General features: G+C 46.1%; 1 protein-coding gene across 2 annotated transcripts in view; it reads left to right on the top strand.

The window, feature by feature from the left end:
• The first annotated feature begins 1,491 nt into the window (after positions 1–1,491).
• The window catches only part of LPCAT2 (lysophosphatidylcholine acyltransferase 2), a 79,413-nt gene continuing 57,098 nt past the window's right edge, over positions 1,492–23,806 (top strand). The window contains exons 1-4 of one of the 2 annotated variants that reach the window (XM_070061931.1): positions 1,492–1,767; positions 17,195–17,334; positions 20,447–20,664; positions 22,256–22,368. In XM_070061931.1, coding sequence (XP_069918032.1) covers positions 1,603–1,767; positions 17,195–17,334; positions 20,447–20,664; positions 22,256–22,368 — 636 coding nt within the window. In that variant the 5' untranslated portion in view covers positions 1,492–1,602. The remainder of the gene's footprint in view (positions 1,768–17,194; positions 17,335–20,446; positions 20,665–22,255; positions 22,369–23,806) is intronic. The other variant, XM_002711523.5, reaches the window with a different exon arrangement.

Consider the following 23,806-nt stretch of genomic DNA (forward strand, 5'->3'; position numbering starts at 1 on the left):
CTCAGGATCCTACAGCTATTAGGTGACAGGGTCTAGGTCAAGGGCAAAGGATGACCTAGAGGAGGAGCCACGTACTCCAGAACCTTCATCAGCAACACATCCCCGCCGTGCCCCAGCCACCCGCAATAGACACACCCAGGGGAGAAACAGTGTGCTTGCTTTGTAAACAGCCACTCTGAGCGGGTGAGCACCTGCACCTTCCTCCCAGACTACCCACTCCTGATCCCCTCCCGTACGGAAATCCTGCAGGGGCTGCTCCAGGCCTGGGGGTGGTTGGTTTTCAGAGACCCCTGCCAGCTCTGAGGTTGCATAGCCTGTTGCCTCAGGCCCCTTCTGGTGAGGCTGGTGGAGACAGGAGTGAGGAATGGACACGTCTCTCTGGAGGTGACTTTGGTGGGGTCCCCAATCGCCTTCTCTCTCCTGCTGGCCTGCCCACCGGCTCAAGTTCTTGAGTGACAGCCTTTCTGCATGGTCTGCCAGCCCCGACTGGAAGCTTCCATCCTGACTACAATATTATTATATTATTGAGGTTCTCTGTTAGGAGAATTAAAAGGTGCCGTGTCGAGTGCTTTTCTACACTGTGCATGTGTTAGTTTATTTACTCCTCGCGACAACCCTATGGTGTAGGGGGTAATCTGCCGTTCCTCGGAGGGGTTCAGAGACTTAACTCAAGACCACCCATCTGTCCAGGAGGGTTGGGAGATTCTGCGATGGGTAAGTTTGGGGGAGCAGCCGTCTTAGGCTCCAGCCTCAGATTGTCATCCTGGCCACTTGCCTGCTGACAGATTGTTCCCTGTCCTTTCACTCTGGGCAGGTCCGCTCCTGCGCCCCTCCCCCCTCTGCCATCTGTGTAGGTCCAGACAAGCCCCTGACTTCCTCCGGCTGCAATGGAGCCCCCGCCACAGTCGCTTCCCTTTTTTGGGCCAGGTTCCTCACAGCTGTTGGTCTGCCTTCTTGGAACAGCAGCTCAAGCGCCTCTGTGCGCCCCCGTCGGTCCATAGGTTTTGAGGGGGACAGATCCCACTCCTGCACCAGTTTCTATATGAGGACTCCCACTCCTAAACAATGCACACCCAGCTCGAACTGGTTTGCTCCCTGACAAAGCACACTTGAAATCAAGCACTGGTAACACGAATCCAGGATGCAGGAATTCAGGGGGAGTGGATGCTCCTGGCGTGGCTGGATCCAGCTGTGTTTATCCCAGTTGTGTTTATTACCATCTGCTAAAGGAGGTGGGGAGGTCCATGGAGATGGCCACTTGGCTAGCATCGCAGAACCAGTAAAATGCATTGGAAATCCAGTCTGCCTGGTCCTAAAGCTGAGAACGGCCTCAGTGGCTCTCTTCGGAGTCTTAGGGATGCTTGGTTTGACATTGGTCCCAGGCAAAAGCATTCACCTCCAAGGGGGGCGGAGCTATATAGCCGAGGAGGAGGAGTCAGATAAGTAAAAGGGTGGAGCTAGAGCCTGGGGGCGGGGCGACAGCTGCCGGCATCTAGGTAACCGGCGCCTGCGCAGAGGCCCCGGAGCGGCGCCTCGGGCTGGGACTCTGCCTTGCGCGCTCTGTCCCTGTGGCTTTGCTCGGATCCGACGGCCGGTTCCACCATGAACCGGTGCGCCGAGGCGGCAGCAGTGGCGGCCACCGTGCCGGGCGCCGGGGAGGCGGGGCTGCGGCCACCCATGGTGCCCCGCCAGGCGTCCTTCTTCCCGCCGCCAGTGCCCAACCCCTTCGTGCAGCAAACGCGGATCGGCGCGGCGAGGCGGATCCAGGTGAGGGGCGTGCGTCTGAGGGGGGCGGGAGTCGGAGGCAGGAGCTGTGGATCTGGGAGCTGCGGGCATCGCAGGGGCTGGGAGTCTGACGCCGGCGGAGATACCTGGAGGATGCGGGGCAGGCCACCTGCGAGCAGGATCCCAAACACGAGGGGCGGAGCCAGGGCGGTGGCCGAGACGTCCAGTGCCCGGGAAGGGGCGATGAACCTGCCGGAAACTTGAACTTGAGCTCTTGCGCTCGTGCGCGCGTGTAGTGGGTTGCAGATGCAGACCTAGCCCAGTAGGGTGGGGTTCGAGAAGTCTTATTTATTTATTTATTTTTGGTTCAGGGAAGGAGAGGAGTCAGCTTGGGAGGGGTGGAGTGAAGACGGCAGAGAGCCCAGGTCTGGAAATAGAACAGGTAAAGCTGGAATGATCTTCTGAGCACAGGCATTGAGGCTAGAGAATCCGAAGCCCAGGAATGGGCTGTGAGCCGGAAGGTGTTCAGCGGCCTTTGGTCCTGTGCCGGTCTGCACCTGTGGGGATTCAAGGCTGAGAAGTAGCCCCGAGTGGTGGCTACCACTGGTGAAGACGGCCCCGGACGCAAAGCAAGTTCCTTTTCCTTCAGCGAGCAGTCGCAGGCTCTCTGCCAACTTCCTCCTCAGTGGAGTTGGTGCTGGGGGTGGGGGACCGCATCTGTCCTGTGCAGCCTGCAAGAGGAAGAGTGGTTTTGATGTTTCTGGTCTGCGTCGCACACTGCTTTACTTTGGATTTGATAGAGTAGAACTTGGGCACGGCCTCTGCCTGCAGAGCTAAGACCAGTGGGGGCTAGAGGAAGGGGTCGGGGGGGTGTCTGAAGAAGGATGTGAGAGCAAGAAGATGTGGAATATGGCAACCAGAGCCTCTTGCGGGGCCTGGAGCCTTTTTTCTAAGGAGGGCCATAAAAATGAACAACTTAAAAGTGATGGGGGCTGGCACCATGGCTCACTTGGTTAATCCTCCGCCTTGTGGTGCCAGCACCCCATATGGGCACCGGGTTCTAGTCCCGATTGGTCCTCTTCCATTCCAGCTCTCTGCTGTGGTTCGGGAAGGCAGTGGAGGATGGCCCAAGTGCCTGGGCACCTGCACCCACATGGGAGACCAGGAAAAAGCACCTGGCTCCTGGCTTCAGGTCGGCGCAGCGCCAGCCATAGCGGCCATTTGGGGGGTGAACCAACGGAAGGAAGACCTTTCTCTCTGTCTCTCCCTCTTACTGTCTATAACTCTACCTGTCAAAAAAAATTAAAAAAAAAAAAAAGTGAACCTGCTGCGGATGCATTGAATTTTGTGTCCCTCCTGCACTGTCTTGGCGAGGCCAGCCCAAATGCTTTTGCTGGCCTTCTGTGACCCACGGGCTGGTAAGAAACCGAAAGCTTAAACAATTTGACCTTCATGTCTGTAAATAGATAGATGTTCCCGTTGAGTCTGGGAACTTCCGAAACACTTCTAACTTGGACATTGACCATCGTCCAAGAGTAAATTTAGCCTGATCTGGTCAGATCACTCACTCTTAAAAGTATGGCCATCTATTTGGCTTCATATTTGGGAGGGAGGACTAGAGTGGCATGTGTATACGTGTTTGGGTAACACCTACGGTAAACTGTTTTTTCCACCTGGCCTGGGACTGTTTGGAGAGCTCATTCCCATAACTCATGAGAGCTATGGGATTATGGAAAACTCAGGACTCCTACACAAAACACCTGGTCATTATTAATTGTGTGACTTTGACCCAAGTCACTTAACCTCTCTGAACTACAGAGAGGTTATTGTTATGTAAATTGTAATATAATACCTCAAAGGAGGCTTACAATTGAGCTAATGTGTGAAAAACCTGGTATCGTTTGCTGATCTTAATACAGATCATCTTTTTGTGCTACTTGTTACCTACAAGTTGTATACTGTATTTAAAATTTTCTACTTGGATTGAATGTAATTGAACATTCTGGGTGTTAAATTAAAAACAATCCAAATAGACCTGATAAACCAAAGAGATGTCAATGGTTTGAATGGTCTGTGTATTTCAAAAAAGGTATTTAGAAACCAAGAAGGTTCCTATAGCTTGAATGGAGTGGGTCAGAGGCACATTTGAATCAGCCTGGTTGCAAAGCAATGATGCCTGCATTCTCCACTTTAAAAGATGGGCACACTTTCCCCTGAGTGTGACTTGCAATGATTAATTCAGAATACATTTATTTTAAGATTTTATTTATTTGAGAGACAGACACAAAAAGAAAGAGCTCCTTTACTCTCAGTGCCTGCCTCAGCCGGAACTGGGCTGGCTCAGGCCACAGCTGGGAGCTGGGAAATAAATCCGGCTCTCCCCTGGGGGTGGGTGGCAGGAGCTCAGAGACTTAGGCCATCACCGCGCCCTTCCAAGGCCTGCATTGGCAGGGAGCTGCACTACACCCAGGCATTCTGATGTGGGATGCAGGTGTCTTAACAGCTGGGCTAACCACCCGCCCATTCCAACCCGCTCCGTTCAGTCTTAAATGGTGGCCCATATCTGGCATCTGGCTTAAGCACTGTTGTCAGTTTTTGCATCTCCTACTTTGTGTCCCTTTTCTTTGGATTTTTTTTTTTTTTTTTTTTTACAATTTAAGGATCTGTTACCTTGGGGTGTGGGAAAAAAGAAGTAGCCTGTAGCCTGGCTTTCAGGTCCTTGATAGAATATAGAGTTGAAATGGGTGTTTGCTTGTAATTGTGGCATTATTTAAGTTGAATGTCATATTTGTTGAAAGCCTGCAATATAGTTCACAAGTGCTAATCTCTAGGAATATAGCAGTGAACAAGAGAACTAGGACCCTACCCATCTAAAGCTTACATTCCATTGAGAAGGTTAAAAAAACAGGATATCTAATTCCATGTTCAGTAAGTGCTATGAAGGAAAACCTAGGCATAACCCCAAGGGAATGCTTCCCTACAGAGATGGCATAGAACCAAAAGGAAACATGATGCAGAGTCCTCATAGATTGTCAGTCTCCTTGGAATTACTGATAAGTACTGTTACTTGTAGCAAGCCTTAAAGATGTCACAGAAAATAAGTTGCCCAACATCTGACAACTTGTTCGGCTAGCATCCATACTGGTTGTTCACAGTGAATATAAATATACCTTACTTTATTATTATTTTTTAATATACCTTACTTTAATCTCACTCCAACTCTTTCTTCAGGATCTATGCTATGGTTCTTGCTTATTGTCAATACTATTTCTTGGTCTTCTAGCTGTAAGACTTTTCAGAAAACTTGGGCAATGGTCTGCCAGAGTGAATGGGGAACTTTCGTCATCTGATCTCCCTGATACGGTTCCCCAAGTCTCCGTCACACCACCCACTCCAAATAAACATACATTCATTTAAAGCGGTGTGCTTACCATGTACACAGAGCTTCCATTTCCTAGATCCCAAATCCCTTCTATATAATAGTTCTGGAGCTCCTGTTTGTCTTACTTTATACCTTTTTTTTTTTTTTTTTTTTGGACAGGCAGAGTTAGACAGTCAGAGAGAGAGAGACAGAGAGAAAGGTCTTCCTTCTGTTGGTTCACCCCTCAAATGGTTATACAGCTTGCACGCTGCTCCAATCTGAAGCCAGGAGCCAGGTGTTTCCCCCTGGTCTCCCATGCGGGTGCAGGGCCCAAGGACCTGGGCCATCCTCCACTGCACTCCCGGGCCACAGCAGAGAGCTGGACTGCAAGAGGAGCAACCGGTACAGAATCTGGCGCCCCAACCAGGACTAGAACCTGGGGTGCCAGCGCCGCAGGCGGAGGATTAGCCTAGTGAGCCGCGGCGCCGGCCCTACCTATTTGTTTTGTAGGAGATAGAGTGATAGCAAAATTTTATGATATTTATGAGTCAGAATCATTTAACTGGGCCAGCTTTGTTCCCTGGAATGGTGAGTAGCTGAAATCAGGTAAACCTTTCCACAGTCAACAATTATAAATCCTGGTCAGTATGCACAGTCTCTCTGTCTCTCACACACACCTCTCTCTCTCACACACACACACACACACACACACCTCTCTCTGTCTCTCTCACACACACACACCTCTCTCGGTCTCTCTCACATACACACCTCTCTCTCTCACACACACACACCTCTCTCTCTCACACACACACACCTCTCTCTCACACACACACACACACACCTCTCTCTCTCACACACACACACCTCTCTCTCTCACACACACACACCTCTCTCTCACAACACACCTCTCTCTCACAACACACCTCTCTCTCTCTCTCTCTCACACACACACACCTTTCTCACACACACACACCTCTCCCTCTCTCTCTCTCTCTCACACACACACACACACACACACACACTATGTGAAGGCACTAGACACAACAGAACAAGACAGTGCAGGAGGCTTTCTCTTCCTTGAGAGACTAGTCCTGCCTATTCCCGCTGAGGGTTCTTACTTCACATCCTGGGAGGGGATGACGGGAAAGCCTCGGTCTCACTGGCCTGAGATAGCAGAGGAGAAGTAAGGGCAGTAAGAGTGACTGGAAATTGAAGGAGGAAATCCCAGCATGGGAGAGACTGCACCTGACACACAGCGCCTCTCTAATCCGTGGCTGATGCCTGAACTCTGTATCGGCAAAGGAACCTTGGAGAACCCAGGAAGAAAGCCACCGCTAGGACAAAGCCGGGGAACGGACCTTTCAACTGGCGACTGCCCCAGGGGAGGCACAGTTAGAATAAGACCGAGTCAGAGGCCCGAGTAGACACTGCAGGCTTTTTCTTGGACCCTCGCACAGGTGATGTCCAGATGAAAAGCTCTGTCAGGACTAAGGCTTCGGTCTGAGACTAAGGGCAAACATCAACCAGATTTTCCCTCACAAGTCACAAGGTGGAGGTAATGAGTCAATGTTTTACCTACCTGCTAGGGAAGGCGACACTCTTTCAGAGGCAGATGGCAGAACCTGGAGTACCATGCAAAATGGCCCACATAAAACCATACTAGAAATTCACAGAAATACAAATAATAAAAATAGAACCTAAAATGCCACCCTGTTGTAGGGATTTGCAGGTGACACTTAGAGCATCTGTTATAAACGTGTTCAGGGTCATAAAGGAAAAGAGTGTCCCAGTAAGAACACAGCTGGAAGGGCCTTAGCTGAGAAATAGAAAATGTAAAAGAGAACCAAGTGGACGTCCTGACACTGAAAGGAATTATGCCGGGAATAAAACATTCCCTGGATGGGCTTAACAGCACATTGGCAGTGGTGGAAGTGAACCTGAAAAGGTCATCAGAATCATTCAGACTGAAAAGCAGCGTGAAAAAAAATAGAGATGATCAGACCTCAGCAAAGACACCTGTGGGCAACGATTCCCCAGCTGGGCTTGTTCTGGGCGCTTGTCCCCACACGTGGAAGAATTCAGGGAGGAGACGGGAAAGTGAACAAGAAAGCAGCATTTATTTAGAGGGATAGTACACACTCAAACGTGAGTGCAGGCAGCCTCTCTTTATGAGGAGGGAAGAGCTGCTGCCCCCACCAAAGCTGGGGTCGTGCCTTTGCAGGACTGGGGTGATGCCATAGTTGGTTATCCAAAGGGGGTGGACTCTGGGTGGTGCTTGAGTGTCACTCACTTCCTTATCCCTTTGTTGGGTGGGAGGGCGACTCCTGGAGGTGTCATGGGGCTGCAGCATACACACGATCATCATGGCGTCTCATGGCATGATGGGAAATGAGGCCCAGGTGCATGATGGGGAGTAAGTGTGCTGAGTCTACAGCCATGTTGGATCGGTCTGGAAGAGGTGGGGTGTGTGCATTGTGGGGCTTGGCAGCTTGCTGCTGTCAGTCTTTCAGCTCCTCTCTGCTCACACGCTCCCTTCCTGTCCACATCAAGATAAGAGCCTTAGAAATTATTTTTTGGGCCTGCATGTGGTGTACTTGGTTGCAATGCTGCTGACATCCCATATGAACAGCAGTTTGAGTTCCTGATGCTCCACTTCTGATCCAGCTCCCTGCGAGTATACCCGGAAAAGCTGTGGAAGATGGCCCAAATACTTGGGCCCCCTCCACCAATGTGGGAGACTCACATGGAGTTCCTGGCTTCAGCTTGGCCTAGCCACAGCTGTTGTGGCCATCTGGGGAGAGAGCCAGCAGATGGAAGATATCTTTCTGTCTCTCTCTTTCTTTCCCTTTCTTTCACTCTGCCTTCCAAATAAATAATTTAAAAAAAAATTTAAAGATAAAAATCATTTTCTGGATAAAAGCGGTGAGAACTCTGGCAAGAATTTTTAAAAATTTAAATATAACTAAATTTTCAGAATCAATTTTGCACAGCTCTGAAAATTAACCATAAGTTTTCAGCAACCTAAATAGCATTTATTCAAGAAAAAGTGCTGACTTCCGGTGGGAACAGTAAGCGTCGTGAAAGGTTACTTCCCCTGCTCCCATTCTCTCTCCGCAGCTCATTCGTATCCTTGAAAACCAGGGTCCCTTGGTTATAGCAGAAACCAGCACCTGGCATCCAGTAAAGGGGGAAGTCTAGCAGTGGGCTCCTTCAAAGCGCCATCCCCAAGAATTGTCCATTATTGGATCTTCTGGTGGCTGCTTGGAATACCACATTTTCTTTTTTTTTTTTAATTATTTGTTTATTTATTTGAAAGTCAGAGTTAAACAGAGAGAGGCAGAGAGAAAGGTCTTCCTTCCATTGGTTCACCCCCCTAAATGGCTGCTACGGCTGGCGTGCTGCACCGATACGAAGCCAGGAGCCAGGTGCTTCCTCCTGGTCTCCCATGCAGGTGCAGGGCCCAAGGACTTGGGCCATCCTCCACTGCCTTCCCAGGCCACAGCAGAGAGCTGGACTAGAAGAGGAGCAACCAGGACAGAATCTGGCGCCCCGACCGGGACTAGAACCTGGTGTGCCGGTGCCGCAGGTGGAGGATTAGCCAAGTGAGCCGCGGTGCCGGCCGAAATACCACATTTTCAAGGCTCTCTTTACTTAGCCTGCCTTGGGAGCTTACCCAATGCAAATAGCCTTTTTCAGATTGTTTTTGAAAACAATCAGAAGCAATTTCTTTACATCACAGCTGCCTGAGGCAATGAGTAACAGCTAGAGCAAAGAACAGCCTAACCAGGAAACTTGAGTGGAAACAGGCAGGAGATGAAATGTCCATGGAGGGCTTTGAGAAGCGCTGGCATAACTGACATATCACCGGGGGTCTAGAATATCACTCAGTCACCTAGAACTCTGCATGCCAGAGGCTGTACACATGCTCTGAAAATGCTTGTGTTGCCCCAAGCCCCGCCTCTCATTAACCTCTAGGTTCTGCACATGCAGGAACTGGAGGCTAAGGCACAGGCTGAGTTGAAGAAGAGCCCACATGCACACAGAGACCCTTTGCAAACACCAGGAAACTAATTGGCTCCAGTCTCTTAAGGGGATCCCTATCTGATCATTAGCTGAATACTAAGCTAACTGTTTAGAAAATTCAGTAATTACACATGACAAAGAATAAAAACTTCACAGAATTTGTTCATAAAAGGCACTAAATAAATAAAAACAGAAACCATAGCAAACCCTGGTAGGCCAAAGGGTATTACATTTCAGAGTTGCTATGTTATAGTGTTTAAAAAGTTCAGTTGCTCCTCTTCCAGTCCAGCTCTCTGCTGTGGCCCAGGAAGGCAGTGGAGGATGGCCCAAGTGCTTGGGCCCTGCACCCGCATGGGAGACCAGGAGGAAGCACCTGGCTCCTGGCTTCGGATTGGCGCAGCACGCGGGCTCTAGCAGCCATTTGGGGGATGAACCAACGGAAGGAAGACCTTTCTCTCTGTCTCTCTCTCACTGTCTAACTCTTCCTGTCCAAAAAAAAAAAAAAAAAAAAAAAAAAAAAAGTTCAGTCTTGGGGCCAACACTGTGGCATAGCTGGTAAAGCCACCGCCTGCAGTGCTGGCATCCCATATGGGTGCCGGTTCGAGACCCGGCTGCTGCACTTCTGCTCTCTGCTATGGCCTGGGAAGTCCTTGGGCCCCTGCCCTCATCGGGGAGACCCGGAAGAAGTTCCTGGCTCCTGGCTTCGGATGGGCTCAGCTCCGGCCATTGCGGCCATTTGAGCAGTGAACCAGTGCATGGAAGACCTCTCCCTTTCTGCCTCTGCTTTTGCCTCTGTGTAACTCTGCCTTTCAAATAAACAAATAAATCTTTAAAAATCAAAAAGTTCAGTGTCATTATAAGAGAATCGCAAGTTATGTAGAGAATAAAGTAAGGCCCATAAATATAAAGCAAGCAATTGATACAAATTTTCCCTGATGAAGCCCTAATTTTGAAAGTACTCTATAAAGGCTGTATAAATCATATATTTTAAATATGTTCACAGAACTAAAGGAACTCATATGGAAAGTACGAAAGGAAAGCATGAGATGATGTCTTAGCAGAGAGAATACGAATAAAAAATTTTTTTCTTAAAAAAGAAACAACTTGAGGGCTGGCATTGTGGTACAAGTTAAGTCACCACTGGTGACACTGACACCAATGTTGTATTGCCGGTTTGATGCCTGGCTGTGCTGCTTCAGATTAGCTTCCTGCTAATGCAACTGGGAAAGCAGAGGGTGATGGCCCAAGTGCTTGGGCCCCTGCCATTTCTATGGGAGAAGGATGGAGTTCCTGACTCCTGGCTTCAGCCTGTCCCAGCCCTGGCTGTTGTGGCCATTTTGGGAATGAACTAGTACATGACAGATTTCTCTCTCCCTCCCTCCCTCTCTTTCTTTCTCTTTTCCCTCTCTCAATAAATGAATGAATCTTTAAAAACATTTAAAAGGAGGCCATCATTGTGGCATAGTAGGTAAAGGCACTGCTTACGATGCCGGCATCCCATATGGGCACCAGTTCATGTCCCGGCTGCTCCACTTCCAATGCAGCTCCTTGCTAATGGCCTTAGGAAAGCAGCAGAAGAGGGCCCAAGTGCTTGGGCCCCTGCTACACACATAGTAGACCTGGAAGAAGCTCTTGGCTCCTGGCTTTGGCCTGGCCAAGCCCTGGCCATTGTGGCCATCTGGGGAGTGAGTCAACAGATGGATGATTCTCTCTCTCTCTCTCTCTCTTTCTCTCCCTCTTTCTCTATAACTCTTTCAAATAAATCTTTAAAAAGAAGCAACTTAAAATTCTGGAGTTGAGGCCGGTGCCACAGCTCACTAGGCTAATCCCCTCCACCTGCAGTGCCGGCACCCCGGATTCTGTCCCGGTTGCCCCTCTTCCAGTCCAGCTCTCTGCTGTGGCCAGGGAGTGCAGTGGAGGATGGCCCAGGTCCTTGGGCCCTGCACCCCATGGGAGACCAGGAGGAAGCACTTGGTTCCTGGCTTCAGATAGGCGCAGCACAGTCCCGTAGCTGCCATTGGAGGGTGAACCAACAGAAGGAAGACCTTTCTCTCTCTCTTTCTCTCTCACTGTCTAACTCCACCTGCAAAAAAAAAAAAAAAAAAAAAAAAATCTGGAGTTGAAAAGTATCGTAGCTGAAATGAAAAACTCACTGGAGAGGCCCAGTAGCAGACTAGATCAAGCAGAAAAAGAATCCGCAAACTTCAGTAGAGGCCAAGTGAGATTATCCAGCTTGAGGAATAGGAAGAAGATGAAAATGAGCAGTCTCAGAGAGTGTGGATGCTGTTGTGTGCACCAAAATATTCCTAATGGAAGCCCCACAAGAAAGGGGAAGGGCATTTTTTTTTAAGAAATATCAGAAAACCTGCTGAATTTGGTGAACAGCATTAATCTGCATGCCAAAAAGCTCAAGAAATTCCACATGGAATGAATTTAAAGACACCTGCATCTGGAGATAGCTGAATCAAAGTTTGGAAGCCAAAGAGAAGGAGAAAATCAGGAAAACAGAAGCAACTCCATGTACCAGTGATCCTCAGTAAGATTAAAGGATGACTGCTCAGTTTGAACAGTGGAAGCCAAAAGGCATTGGGTGGCATCTTCAAAGTGCTGAAAGCATAAACAGTGAGAACAAAGAGTTGTATAGTTGGAAAACTGTCCTGAGGAAAGGAAGCAGAGATGAACAAAATCTGTATTTGTCAGGAACACATGTGACCTAGAAGAAATACTAACAGGAGTCCAGGCTGAATGAAACGATGCTAGACACTGATTAGGTCTGTATAAACAAAGAGCACTGGTACAGGGGATTACATTGGTAGGTACAGAAGACAGAGTAGCGGCTGGTGCTTGGGTCCCTGCACCTGCGTGGGAAGAAGCTCCTGGCTCCTGGTGTCAGATCAGCCCAGTTCTGGCCATTGTGGCCATTTGGGGAGTGAACCAGCAGGTGGAAGACCTCTCTCTGTCTGCCTCTGCCTCTCTGTAACTCTGCCTTTCAAATAAATAAATCAATCTTAAAAAGAAAAAGAAGATAGTGTAAAATTCGTTTGTTGTTTGTAAATATTTTTTCTTCTATTTGATTTCAAAAACAACAACATAATGCAATGAATATAAATCTATGTTGGTAGACATGCAATGTATAAAGATGTAATTTTTATGATAATAATAGCAAATACTTGTAGAGGGGGAAGGGAGTTGTTAAGAGGCCAGTTTTGTCCACTATTGACGTTAATTTGATATTATGCAAGCTAAATTAGTGTAAGTTAAGAAGGCAATATGTAGGGAACCTCCAAGAAAAACTAAATCACAGTAAGAAAAAAGAATATGTAATTATTATTGCCTCTAGCAAAGGTAATTAGGCTACAGAAATAACTGTATTTCTTTGCAGAAGCAACAGGCTGAAAATGAAATGGAAGAAACAGTTCAGTTTACCCTAGCATCAAAAATAATACATTTTAACAAAAGAGTTACAAGACTTGTACACTTAGAACAAAAGAAGTCATTAAAAGAAATTAGAAAAGAACTAAATAACTGGAAAGACAGCCCACATTGGTGGACTGAAAGACTTAACTAATATTCCCCAGCTTGATCACCAAATGCGATAGAATACCTATCAAAATATCAGCTGATGTTTTTTGCACAAAGGGACAAGTTGATTCTAAAATTTATATGAAGTGTAAGTGGCTTCAAATACCAAAGAGTCTTGAAAAAGAACAAAATTGGAGGATTCAAACTTACCAGTTTCAAAACTTCCTACAAAGCAGCTGTGATTGGCTGTGTTACACTGGTACAAGGATTTACACAGAGATCAGTGGAACAGAGCAAAGATTCCAGAAGCAAACCCTATGTCTATGGCCACTGATTTTCCACAAGGAAGCCGAGATAGTTCAGTGAGGAAAGAACAACCTTTTCAGCAAATAGTCTGGGACAACTGGATTGACATGTGCAAGAGAATGAGTGACTCCTCCCTTCACACAAATTAACCCCACATGGATCAAAATCCTAAATGTAAGAGCTGAAACTAAAAATATATATATAAAAAAGGTGTAAATCGTCATGACCTTGAATTAGACAGTGGTTTCCTAGGTAGACAGCAAAGGCACAAGCAACCAAAGAAAGAATTAATTGAACATCATCATAATTAAAAACTTTATGCTTCAAAGTATACTACCAAGAAGTTGAAAAGACAACCTATAGAATGGGATAAAATAATTATAAATTATAAATGTAATAAATAAATTCAAATAAATTATATATTATAAATATAATTATAAATTATGCATCTGATAAGGGTATAGTGTTGAAAATATATGAAGGAGCTATTCAGCAATCAAAAAGACAACCCAGTTCAGCTGTCAACCCAGAATTCTATGTCCAGGGAAAATATACTTCACGAATTAAGGGCCAATGAAAGTATTTTCAGGTAAGTAAAAAATGGAGGGAATCTATTGTCAGACTTGCATGTGAGAAATAGTATAGGAAATTTTTCAGGTTGTAAGAAAATGACACCAGATTAAGAACTGGATATACAAGAAAGAATGAAGAACACTGGAATTATTAAATATGGAAAGAGAAAGTAATGTCCCTTTTCCTATCATCTTAATTTAGTCAAATAACTAGAAAATGTCATCATTTCATACAAAAATTATAATATCATAATTTTTAGCTTACATGTATGCAATGTAGTTATAAAACCAAATGATACTGGAGATGGGAGGTGGAGTTTACTGCTTTTCTTTATGCTGTGTGATGTGACGTAGTATTAGTTTGGAGTCGGTTGTTGTATGTCAAGGACACACGTTATAATCCTCACAGCAACTGCTGACCGAAATTACAAAAAGTGTGGATGTGTGTGGGGAGCTGCTTAAGGCCCAGCATTTGGCACAGTGCTGAGGACACTGTGGGCAGCAGCCACCTCCCATGTCAGAGTGCCGGTGTCAGCTACTGGCTGTGCTCTTGACTCCAGCTTCCTGCTAACGCGCACCCTGGGAGGCAGTGTGTGCTTACTCAAGTAGTTGGATCCCTGCAACTGACATGGGAGACCTGGACTGGACTCCTGGCTCCTGGCTTTGGCCTTACCTACTTCTTGCTTATTGGGGGCATTTAGGATGTGAACCAGCAGCTAAGAGATTGCTGTCTGTCTGTCTCTCTGCTTATCAAATAAAAATTAATACATGAATAATTTATAAATTTATAAAAAGGTATGGCTAAGGAGGCATTATAGGAATTTAAATGGAAAAGAAATAGCAAAACAACAGGCCTGTACCCAAATGCATCCAGGATTACATTAAAGGTGACATTTATAAAAGACTACCAATACCAGTTGTTGGCAAGATCGACAGCAACTCAATTTCTCATACATTGCCAATGATACTTGAAAGTGATGCAATATGGGCAGGCATTTAGCTTAGCAGTTAAGACACTCTCATCATGCACTGGAGTACCTGGGTCAGTACCTGGCTTTGAGTCCTGATTTTGGCTTCCTGCTAACTCAGAACCTAGGTGACAGTAATTGACTCTCTGCCACCAACATGGGAGACCTGGGTTGAGTTCTTAGTTCCTGCCCTGGCCCAACCTGAGTCTCTGTGGGAGTTTAGGGAGTCAACCAGAGGATGGGAGCCCTTTCTCTCCCTTTTTCTGCTTCTCTATCTCTTCTTCTTTCTCTGCTTCTCAAATAAGTAAGTAAAAAACCAAACACAATAAAATACAATGATAACAGCCACTTTGGAAAACTGTATGGAAGTTTCTTGTAAAATAACATCTGTGATCCAGCAATTGCATTCCTAGGTATCTGGCTAAGAGAAATTACAACATATATCCAGAGAGAGGCTTATGGAAGAATGTTTATAGAGACTTTATTCTTATTAGCCCACAACTGAAAACAACGAAAATGTTCATCAACAGGAGAATCAATAAGCAAATTCTTATGTGGTGAAACAGTGGGCTGATACTCATTTGTATGGCTTTCACATTTTTTGCAACAAAATAAACTTTTAATTGCATTCTTCATGAACTGTTTTAAAGAATCCTCTTACTGCGCCATCAAGGAGAATGAATTGCTGACATATGTGACAACATGATTGGATTTTAAAAATTATGTGACATGGAAGGAGCTGGATGCACAAGAATGCATAATGTTTGATTCTGTTTATGAGGCATTCTTGAACAGATAAAGCCAGGCTGTGGTGCTGGAAGTCCAGCACTGGTCGCCTAGGAGCATAGGTATTGCCGGGAAGAGACACAAAGTGGCTTTCTAGAGTGACGCACGTATTCTGTATCTTGATTGGGGTGGTTGTTACATTCTTTACATTTCTCAAAGCTGAATAAATTGTACTCTCAAAATTTGTATACTTTTTTGTATGTAATTTTTATCTCAAACACAAGTGTGTACAAGTAATTTAACAGATTTCAGACAACTGGAATACGAGGGTGCCTCAAAAAATTCACGGAGAATGTGTTTTATGAAAAAGCTATGTGGATTAAAAAATTATTTCACCAAAATAAATTTTTCTTTTAATTCTATTTTCCATGAACTTGTTGAAATGTCATTGTGTTTTTGCCTTTTTTTTTTTTTTTTTTTTGATAAATTATCTGCATGGGCCAGTATAGGCAGCAGGGGGTGGCACTGTTCAAACAGTGTTAGTTGGATTCCAAAATAGGACAACATGTTATGTGGAAGGAGAATTTCCTTCACCTAAAAGGCAGTGTGGTACAAGGATTAGGAGCCAAGTCTTTCTTTTTTCTTTTCTTTTTTTTTTATTTTTTGACAGGCAGAGTGGACAGTGAGAGAGAGAGACAGAGAGAAAGGTCTTCCTTTGCCATTGATTCACCCCCCAGTGGCTGCTGCGGCTGGTGCACTGCGCTGATCCGATGGCAGGAGCCAGGTACTTATCCTGGTCTCCCATGGGGTGCAGGGCCCAAGCACTTGGGCCATCCTCCACTGCACTGTCTGGCCACAGCAGAGAGCTGGCCTGGAAGAGGGGCAACCGGGACAGAATCCGGCGCCCCGACCCGGACTAAAACCCCGTGTGCCGGTGCCGCAATGCGGAGGATTAGCCTAGTGAGTCGTGGCACCGGCCAAGGAGCCAAGTCTTTATAACCAAGCTGGGTTCAAATCCTGGCTCTTCCACTAACTTATAGTATGATTTAAGCAGTTTAGTTTATGTCCTGTGCCCCTCATTTCTTCTGGGTAAAACAATGTAGGTTTGTTAGAAGTAAATAAGTTACTACATGTTAAGTGCTTTGAGTGGCTGGTACATAGTAAGCATTGCTATTCTTGTTTATGTACTTTTCATTCTTTTTTTATTTGACATATAGAGTTAGCAAGATAGAGAAAGATCTTCCTCCCCTTGGTTCACCCCCAAAATGGCCGATACGGCCGGAACTACACCAATCCGAAGCCAGGAGCCAGGTGCTTCCTCCTGGTCTCCCATGGGGTGCAGGGCCCAAGCACTTGGGCCATCCTCCACTGCACTCCCGGGCCACAGCAGAGAGCTGGCCTGGAAGAGAAGCAACTGGGACTAGAACCTGGCGCCCATATGGGATGCCGGTGCCACAGGCGGAGGATTAGCCCAGTGAGCCACGGCGCCGGCCCTATGTACTTTCATTCTTACTGATTTCACTGTTACTCTCTTCTCTTCCCTCTCCTTACTGCTGTGATCGGAAAGGGCTGGCTGCTACATAAAGCAGTGCGTTAGCCTCTTCACATTCTAATGCCTCTTACTTCTGCTGCTAGCTCTCTAAAAGGAGTTTCCCCTCTCACCTTGCCAGCACCTGCTCACCCTGCGGGACTGCTCAGGCTGCAGCTCTCCCAGGAAGCTGTCCTGGTTGTGGAGTCGGGCACAGTTTCCCCAGCATCCTTGGTTCACTCTCAGTGTCACAGTGATCAAGGTGGCATGTGATTTTCTTCACTGCTCCTTATGCACATAGTATGCTGTGTAAGGTCAGGTATAATGTCTTATTTTTCTTTGTGCTTAAATCTTTGTCTGGTACAGGAGTGTTCAGTCCATCCTTGAGTAAATGCATGAATAGTATAGAAACCTTCCGATGGTGACATATTGAAAGTGTCCATTCATCTGCTTTTACTTTCAGATTTGCATTCTTGGAATTATCCTACTTCCACTTCGTGTCTTACTAGTGGGGATAATTCTGTTGCTGGCCTGGCCATTTGCTGCGATTGCAACAGTGTGCTGTCCTGAGAAGCTGACCCACCCAATGACTGGTTGGAGGAGGTAAGAAAGTTATATCCAGATATTAGGTAAATCAAAAGTTATGTTCAAGTATTAGGCAAATCGAGATTACAAAAAGGATTCGGCATAGTTTAGCCAGTGACCAGTAGTTTTATCTAATTGTTAACCACTCAGTTGTAATCATTTACTTTGATTCTTGGATGAAACTGGTGTTAATTTAGCCTATGTAGAAACTACCACCAAAGCACATTGTGATAACCTTGTGAGTTGTCATTTCCTAATGATAAAATGTTTCTTCTGCTGTGCCCCGGAAGTAATACATCTCTGGTTCTTGAACATAACCCGGGTAACATCCTGGAAACCATTGCAACTGTCAGGTCCTTTGCTTTCTTTTGCTCTCCCAGTTTTCACATTTGCTCTTGTCCCTCTGCAGTAAGAACATGCTTTCTGCACTGGTGTCACTAGCTGGGTCGACTCCGTTATCCTTTATTAATTAATGATTATTAGAACTTACGATATAATTATTCAAATAACCTAGCTTTTCAAAAACCATTAGCTTTGAGTCAGAATGGAATTACTTCTCAAGCATCATGTGATAAGGATGGTATTAGAGAAGAAACTGTGCATTAATGCAGCTCCCCGTAAAAGTTCACTTCTGTTGGACAGAACCAAATGATTGCCATCTGTGTGTTCTGAAAGTGGGGCCTGTTAATGCAGACCTCCTGGGTCCCAGATCCACAGATGGATTTCAGGGCACTGTTGAACTCTCTGAAAATTGTCTGCGATGTTTTTTTCATACGTGAGGGTGTGTTCCTTTCATCCAAATCTCAAATGTGGAGACGTCCTCTGAAATTTCTGAGAAACACTGTTCCAGAGACTCTTTAGGAGAGATTTAGATTGCTGTTCGGTTCAAGTTCTAATGAACAAATATCAATATCAAACACAGGGCTAGTTTGAAGTGGAAATGAATCCAGTGGTGGAAATGCCCCAGAGAAGCCTCCACCCTTGCCCATTGCACTTCTTTGTTTTATAACTCAAGGTTGCGTTGCATAAAACAACACTTCAAGAGATGTTTTTCACAACCCACAAATTCCTTTTAAATTACCTCTTTGGTTTGCGTTGTTAGTGGCTTGTGAAAACCTAGGGTAATGGAAGGAATAGTCTAATCATCTATAAAATAGATTTAATAAATGCTAGAAAGGGAAGGTTTGCTTTTGTCAATTCAATTGGTATCTTTATCTCCTCTCAGACAGCTCGTGTTGAAGTTATTATGTGGCACCAGGCTTTGAGTGGCTCTGAAGATGGGCTATTTTGAAACATAGTTGTCAGAAGTTACATCACGCTAGATGAAAACCGAGAGGTGTGTGACTTCCGTGCAGGGGCGCCCTCCCTGTCCTTCTGTGAATTGAGACTGCATCTCTAAGTTTAAGGGAAAGTCGGGGAATACAATTCTCTGTGCCCTCTGGAAAAGCACTCTGTTTTTCTGTGTCCCACTTCTCCTTGCTGTGAAATAGAAGTCACAGAAATGCCCTCTTCCTAACAGCTCCTCACTCTGTGACTGCGGGAACGTTGAGAGAATTAGGCAGGAAGGTCGTTTTTTAAAGCTCTCCTTAGATACCTCATGAGTGGTCAACACATCTTTGGTTTTTCGAGAAGAGCTGCGTGCTGGTTCATGGGCTGAGCTAGCCATCCTGCGCTTGCCCTTGTGGGAAATGTGTTGTTGTTTCTCTGCGCAGCTGAGCTGTTCAGGGTCAAGGTCTGGATCTTGTCTTGCGTGTCCCCTCCAGTTCCTGGCACAGTTAGATGAATTAAGTAATCCTTAATGACAGACTCTTTTTAAAGAGTTTCTGTACTTAGGTTAATTACTATTGCAAGCAACTGAGCCGATACATTGCCTTCTTAAGATTCTGAATGATGGCTAATTGCCGTGTGAGGGTTCTGAAAGAATTTGGAGACACTGGCCTTGTTATTTATTACCCCAGTGTAGATTCCCGAGATGACCACTTTGTTTTTTTTTTTATTTTTATTTATTTTATTTTTTTTTGACAGGCAGAGTGGACAGTGAGAGAGAGAGACAGAGAGAAAGGTCTTCCTTTGCCGTTGGTTCACCCTCCAATGGCCGCCGCGGCCGGCGTGCTGCGGCCAGCGCACCGCGCTGATCCGATGGCAGGAGCCAGGAGCCAGGTGCTTTTCCTGGTCTCCCATGGGGTGCAGGGCCCAAGCACCTGGGCCATCCTCCACTGCACTCCCTGGCCACAGCAGAGGGCTGGCCTGGAAGAGGGGCAACCGGGACAGAATCCGGCGCCCCAACCGGGACTAGAACCCGGTGTGCCGGCGCCGCTAGGCGGAGGATTAGCCTAGTGAGCCGCGGCGCCGGCCCCGAGATGACCACTTTGAAGGCCAGTACTGAGTGGGCTGTCTCAGTGGGGGAGTATGTGTGGACGATTCTTTTCTCAATCCCTTTACAGTCACAAAATAACGGAGCTGCTCTTTAGCCACACATCCCTGGGCAAATCATTTTACTTCTCCATGTTTCAGTTTCTTCATCTGTAAAATGGAACTAAGAAGAAGTCATACCTAGCTCATCAGATTAGGCTGGAGATTAAAGAGATAAACACGTGGAAAGCATCTAGAATAGTGCTGGCACCTGGTAGAAAACGCTTCCTGAAAGTGTCAGCTACTCTTCTTTTTTTTATTTTTATTTTATTTTGACAGGCAGAGTGGACAGTGAGAGAGAGAGACAGAGAGAAAGGTCTTCCTTTTCCATTGGTTCACCCCCCAGTGGCTGCTGTGGCTGGCGCACCACGCTGATCCGAAGCCAGGAGCCAGGTGCTTCTGGTCTCCCATGGGGTGCAGGGCCCAAGCACTTGGCCATCCTCCACTGCACTCCCGGGCCACAGCAGAGAGCTGTACTGGAAGAGGAGCGACTGGGACAGAATCCAGTGCCCCGACCGGGACTAGAATCCCGTGTGCCAGAGCCGCAGGTGGAGGATTAGCCTGTTGGGCCATGGCGCCGGCCATGCTACTCTTCTGAGCTCGTATTTTACAATGAGATGCTCTGGCATGTGTTGGTCTTACTGTATTTTAGACTCAAGTTCTGCTGCTGGCTTCAATGAGCACAGCTAATTATGTCTTTTTAATATTTATTTTCAAGGAAAATTGCTCAGCGAGCTTTGAAGTTTCTGGGTCATGCCATGTTCTTCTCGATGGGATTTGTAGTTTCTGTGAAAGGAAGGATTGCGAGTCCTTTGGAAGCGCCCATTTTTGTCGTGGCCCCTCATTCAACATTCTTCGACGGCATCGCTTGTGTTGTAGCTGGGTTACCGTCTTTGGTGTCTCGAAATGAGAATGCACAGACCCCTCTGGTTGGCAGTAAGTACTTGCAACATTGGCAACACATTTTCATGCACGTGCTTTAAGTGAAAACAATCATAAATCATTTCACTTGTATTTCCTTATTTTAATGAGGTACTATTGATCTTGAAAGAATGAACTGATGAGCAAGACTAGAGACTTGCCCACCTGTAGCTTCATAACTCCTTTAAAAACTCGTCTTTATCACCATCCCCCATCTTGTCTTTCTGTTCTCGTATATTTCCAGAAAGGTTGGCTTTCAAAAACTAAACACGCTTGATTTTTGAGAGAGAGAGAGAGAGACAGAGAGTGAGAGAGCTTAACCAAGGGATCTGTGGCAACACAGGTTGCATGCTGTTTCATGCATTTTTCTGTAGGGTATTAGGTGATAAATATATCAAGTCTTTTCTCTTCACTCTGCTTCCTTCATTACTATCCCCCCACCCCCACCATGTCCGTAAGGGACCTGCGTGTACATACAGTAAGTGCTTCCTGCCATAAAAAGTAAGGAAGCAAGCGACGTGTTTTTCCCACCAGATGCTGATTCCTCACCCTGAGGAATCCGTCTCCGAGTAACTGGTCCCAGTCGTCCGAGGGTACTGCAGGCACCGAGTGACGAGAGCGTGGCTGTGGGGGTTGCGTGTTGCTGCCTTGCTGCCTTGGAGAAGTGACAGTAGTTCGTGTGCCTCTGTCATGCAGCTAAGCACTGCACCTTTTCTTAATGGTTACCTTTATTTTTATGTAGTTGAAATGTAGAGAGAGAATTCTTCCATCCACTGGCTCACTCCCCGTATGCCCACAGCAGCCAGGATTGGGCCAGGCTGAAGCCAGGAGCCTGGAACTCTATTGGGTCTCCCACATGGGTGGCAGGGGCCCAAGCACGTGAGCCATCATCTGCTGCCTCCCAGGACGCATGCACAGGGAGCTGCATGGGAACCAGGAGCAGCTCGTCCTCACACCAGCACTCTGACATGGCATGTGGGTGTCCCCAGCGGAGGCTTAACCTGCCTGACCACAGCGTCCACCCCAAGGCGCTGAATTTTTGTTTGTTTTTTGATGAAGCTGGCATGCTTTGTATTGCAACAGATTTTTGCTACATTGAGGTTTCTTTTGCATGTGCTAGGAAGCTATCCTCTTAGAAGACTGATGTGTTGAAAATTTTAATGAAATGAGCAAGAACTTCCCTCTACTCATGTTTACAGTGAAGTTGGGTAATCTGTTTCTGTGGTATTTCTATAATAAAACAAGGTGATCTTGCAGTGTGGCACAGAGGTGTAATGTTGAGGGAGGAGCTTGCGTTTGCTTCTCTTCTATTCTTGCTGCTTTCTTCTATTAAATCAATGAAATATTTTAAGCATAAATATCCACCTCTTCTCCCAAAATTAGAAGCTAAGTTCTTGTAAACTTGTTTAAAATTTTTATTTATTTATTTATTTAAATATTAAACTATTTATTTATTTAAATAAAATTTGATTTTATTTAAAATGTTTTCCTTTGATTTGCTGTCACTATAATTTCCCATAAAATTTGTTTTATGATTTATCCAGTGTTATTGCTGTGGTGGTGTTAGCTGAAAAGACTTGGTTGTGACTTTATGTTTGTTTTAAAGGACTGTTACGGGCTGTGCAGCCAGTGTTGGTATCTCGTGTGGATCCGGATTCCAGAAAAAACACAATCAACGAAATAAGAAAACGAGCAACATCAGAAGGGCAGTGGCCCCAGGTAATGGGGCAGGAGACGGCCTTTTAAATAGATTGAGGGTTTACTGTACATCTCTAGACCCACTCATTTGGATCGCCCTATCCTAGGTAGTTTTAGTGTGACAGATGTAACCATCATAAATGGAGCAGTGAGTATTATGTAGTCCTCTTTCTTGTGAGATACTCTGTGGACTTGAGTGTATCGTTCTTTTTTATTCTCTGACCTCTTTAAATGATTTCTTTACCTTGTGTCATAAAATATGATCCTCTGCCTGTGACTTTAATTACCATTAAATTATGAATAATCATATAATTTAGTGCATGAGATACTAAAGCTCAATTATACTCAACAATATAGTTGGCCGGCGCCATGGCTCACTAGGCTAATCCTCCGCCTGCGGCCCCGGCACACCGGGTTCTAGTCCCGGTCGGGGCGCCAGATTCTGTCCTGGTTGCCCCTCTTCCAGGCCAGCTCTCTGCTGTGGCCAGGGAGTGCAGTGGAGGATGGCCAAGTGCTTGGGCCCTGCACCCTCATGGGAGACCAGGAGAAGCACCTGGCTCCTGGCTTTGGATCAACGCAATGCGCCAGCTGCAGCACGCCAGCTGCGGCGGCCTCCAATTGGAGGGTGAACCAATGGCAAAAGGAAGACCTTTCTCTCTGTCTCTCTCTCTCTCACTCCACTCTGCCTGTAAAAAAAAAAAAAAAACAAAAAAACAAAAAAAAAACCAATATAGTAGACCTACTGCCTACTGAAAAAGTGAGCAATAACTTTAATCTTGCCTGAAGTACTCAGGTATGTAGGTAGTGCTTTCTTGGTCAGTGGGCGTTTCAGAATCCCCTGTAGAGCCCCTGCAGACTTGACTGCCTCGCTGTTCCCTTCCGGGAATACATCTGAGGGTGAGCGAGAGGCGATACTTCCTGCATAGTCAGCCTGGGGTGATCCTGGTCAGTATTCCTCCATCTTGACCCAGTTGAAAACAAGTGATCCCTCACAGCCTCGCCGTCTGGTAGGGAGCTTCTGCCTCAGGTGCCATGTAGATATGAAGTACCAGGGAGAGTATGAGAACCAGGAAAAACGATTGGGAAGAGCCAGCATTTACAGTGAGGATTTGCTTTCTCTCTTTGGATCCGAGGAATACATCTAGGATTGGTACGCAGGATGTACAGGGAAAGACTTTAGCTCATTTCGCTCATGTCGAAGAAGAACTTCTGTGTGTGGAGATAGAATGGTCTGATTTAGAATCCTTTTCTAGAATGTTTAGGTATTGGCTGAGCAACCACTTGGGGGGGATATTGTAGAAAGAATTCAAGCACTGGAGAATGTTCCGGGACTCTTAATGCCTCTCCCAGCCCTGAGAATTTATGATTCTCTGTATTCATTTGTTGTTAGAAGCGTAGCTGTAGAATTTCCACAGAAAATTATTATAAAACATGTGTCACTAACTGCTCTGAGTACAGG

The sequence above is a fragment of the Oryctolagus cuniculus genome, chromosome 18 (genome assembly GCF_964237555.1).
Source record: "Oryctolagus cuniculus chromosome 18, mOryCun1.1, whole genome shotgun sequence".
Taxonomy (NCBI): Eukaryota; Metazoa; Chordata; class Mammalia; order Lagomorpha; family Leporidae; genus Oryctolagus; species Oryctolagus cuniculus.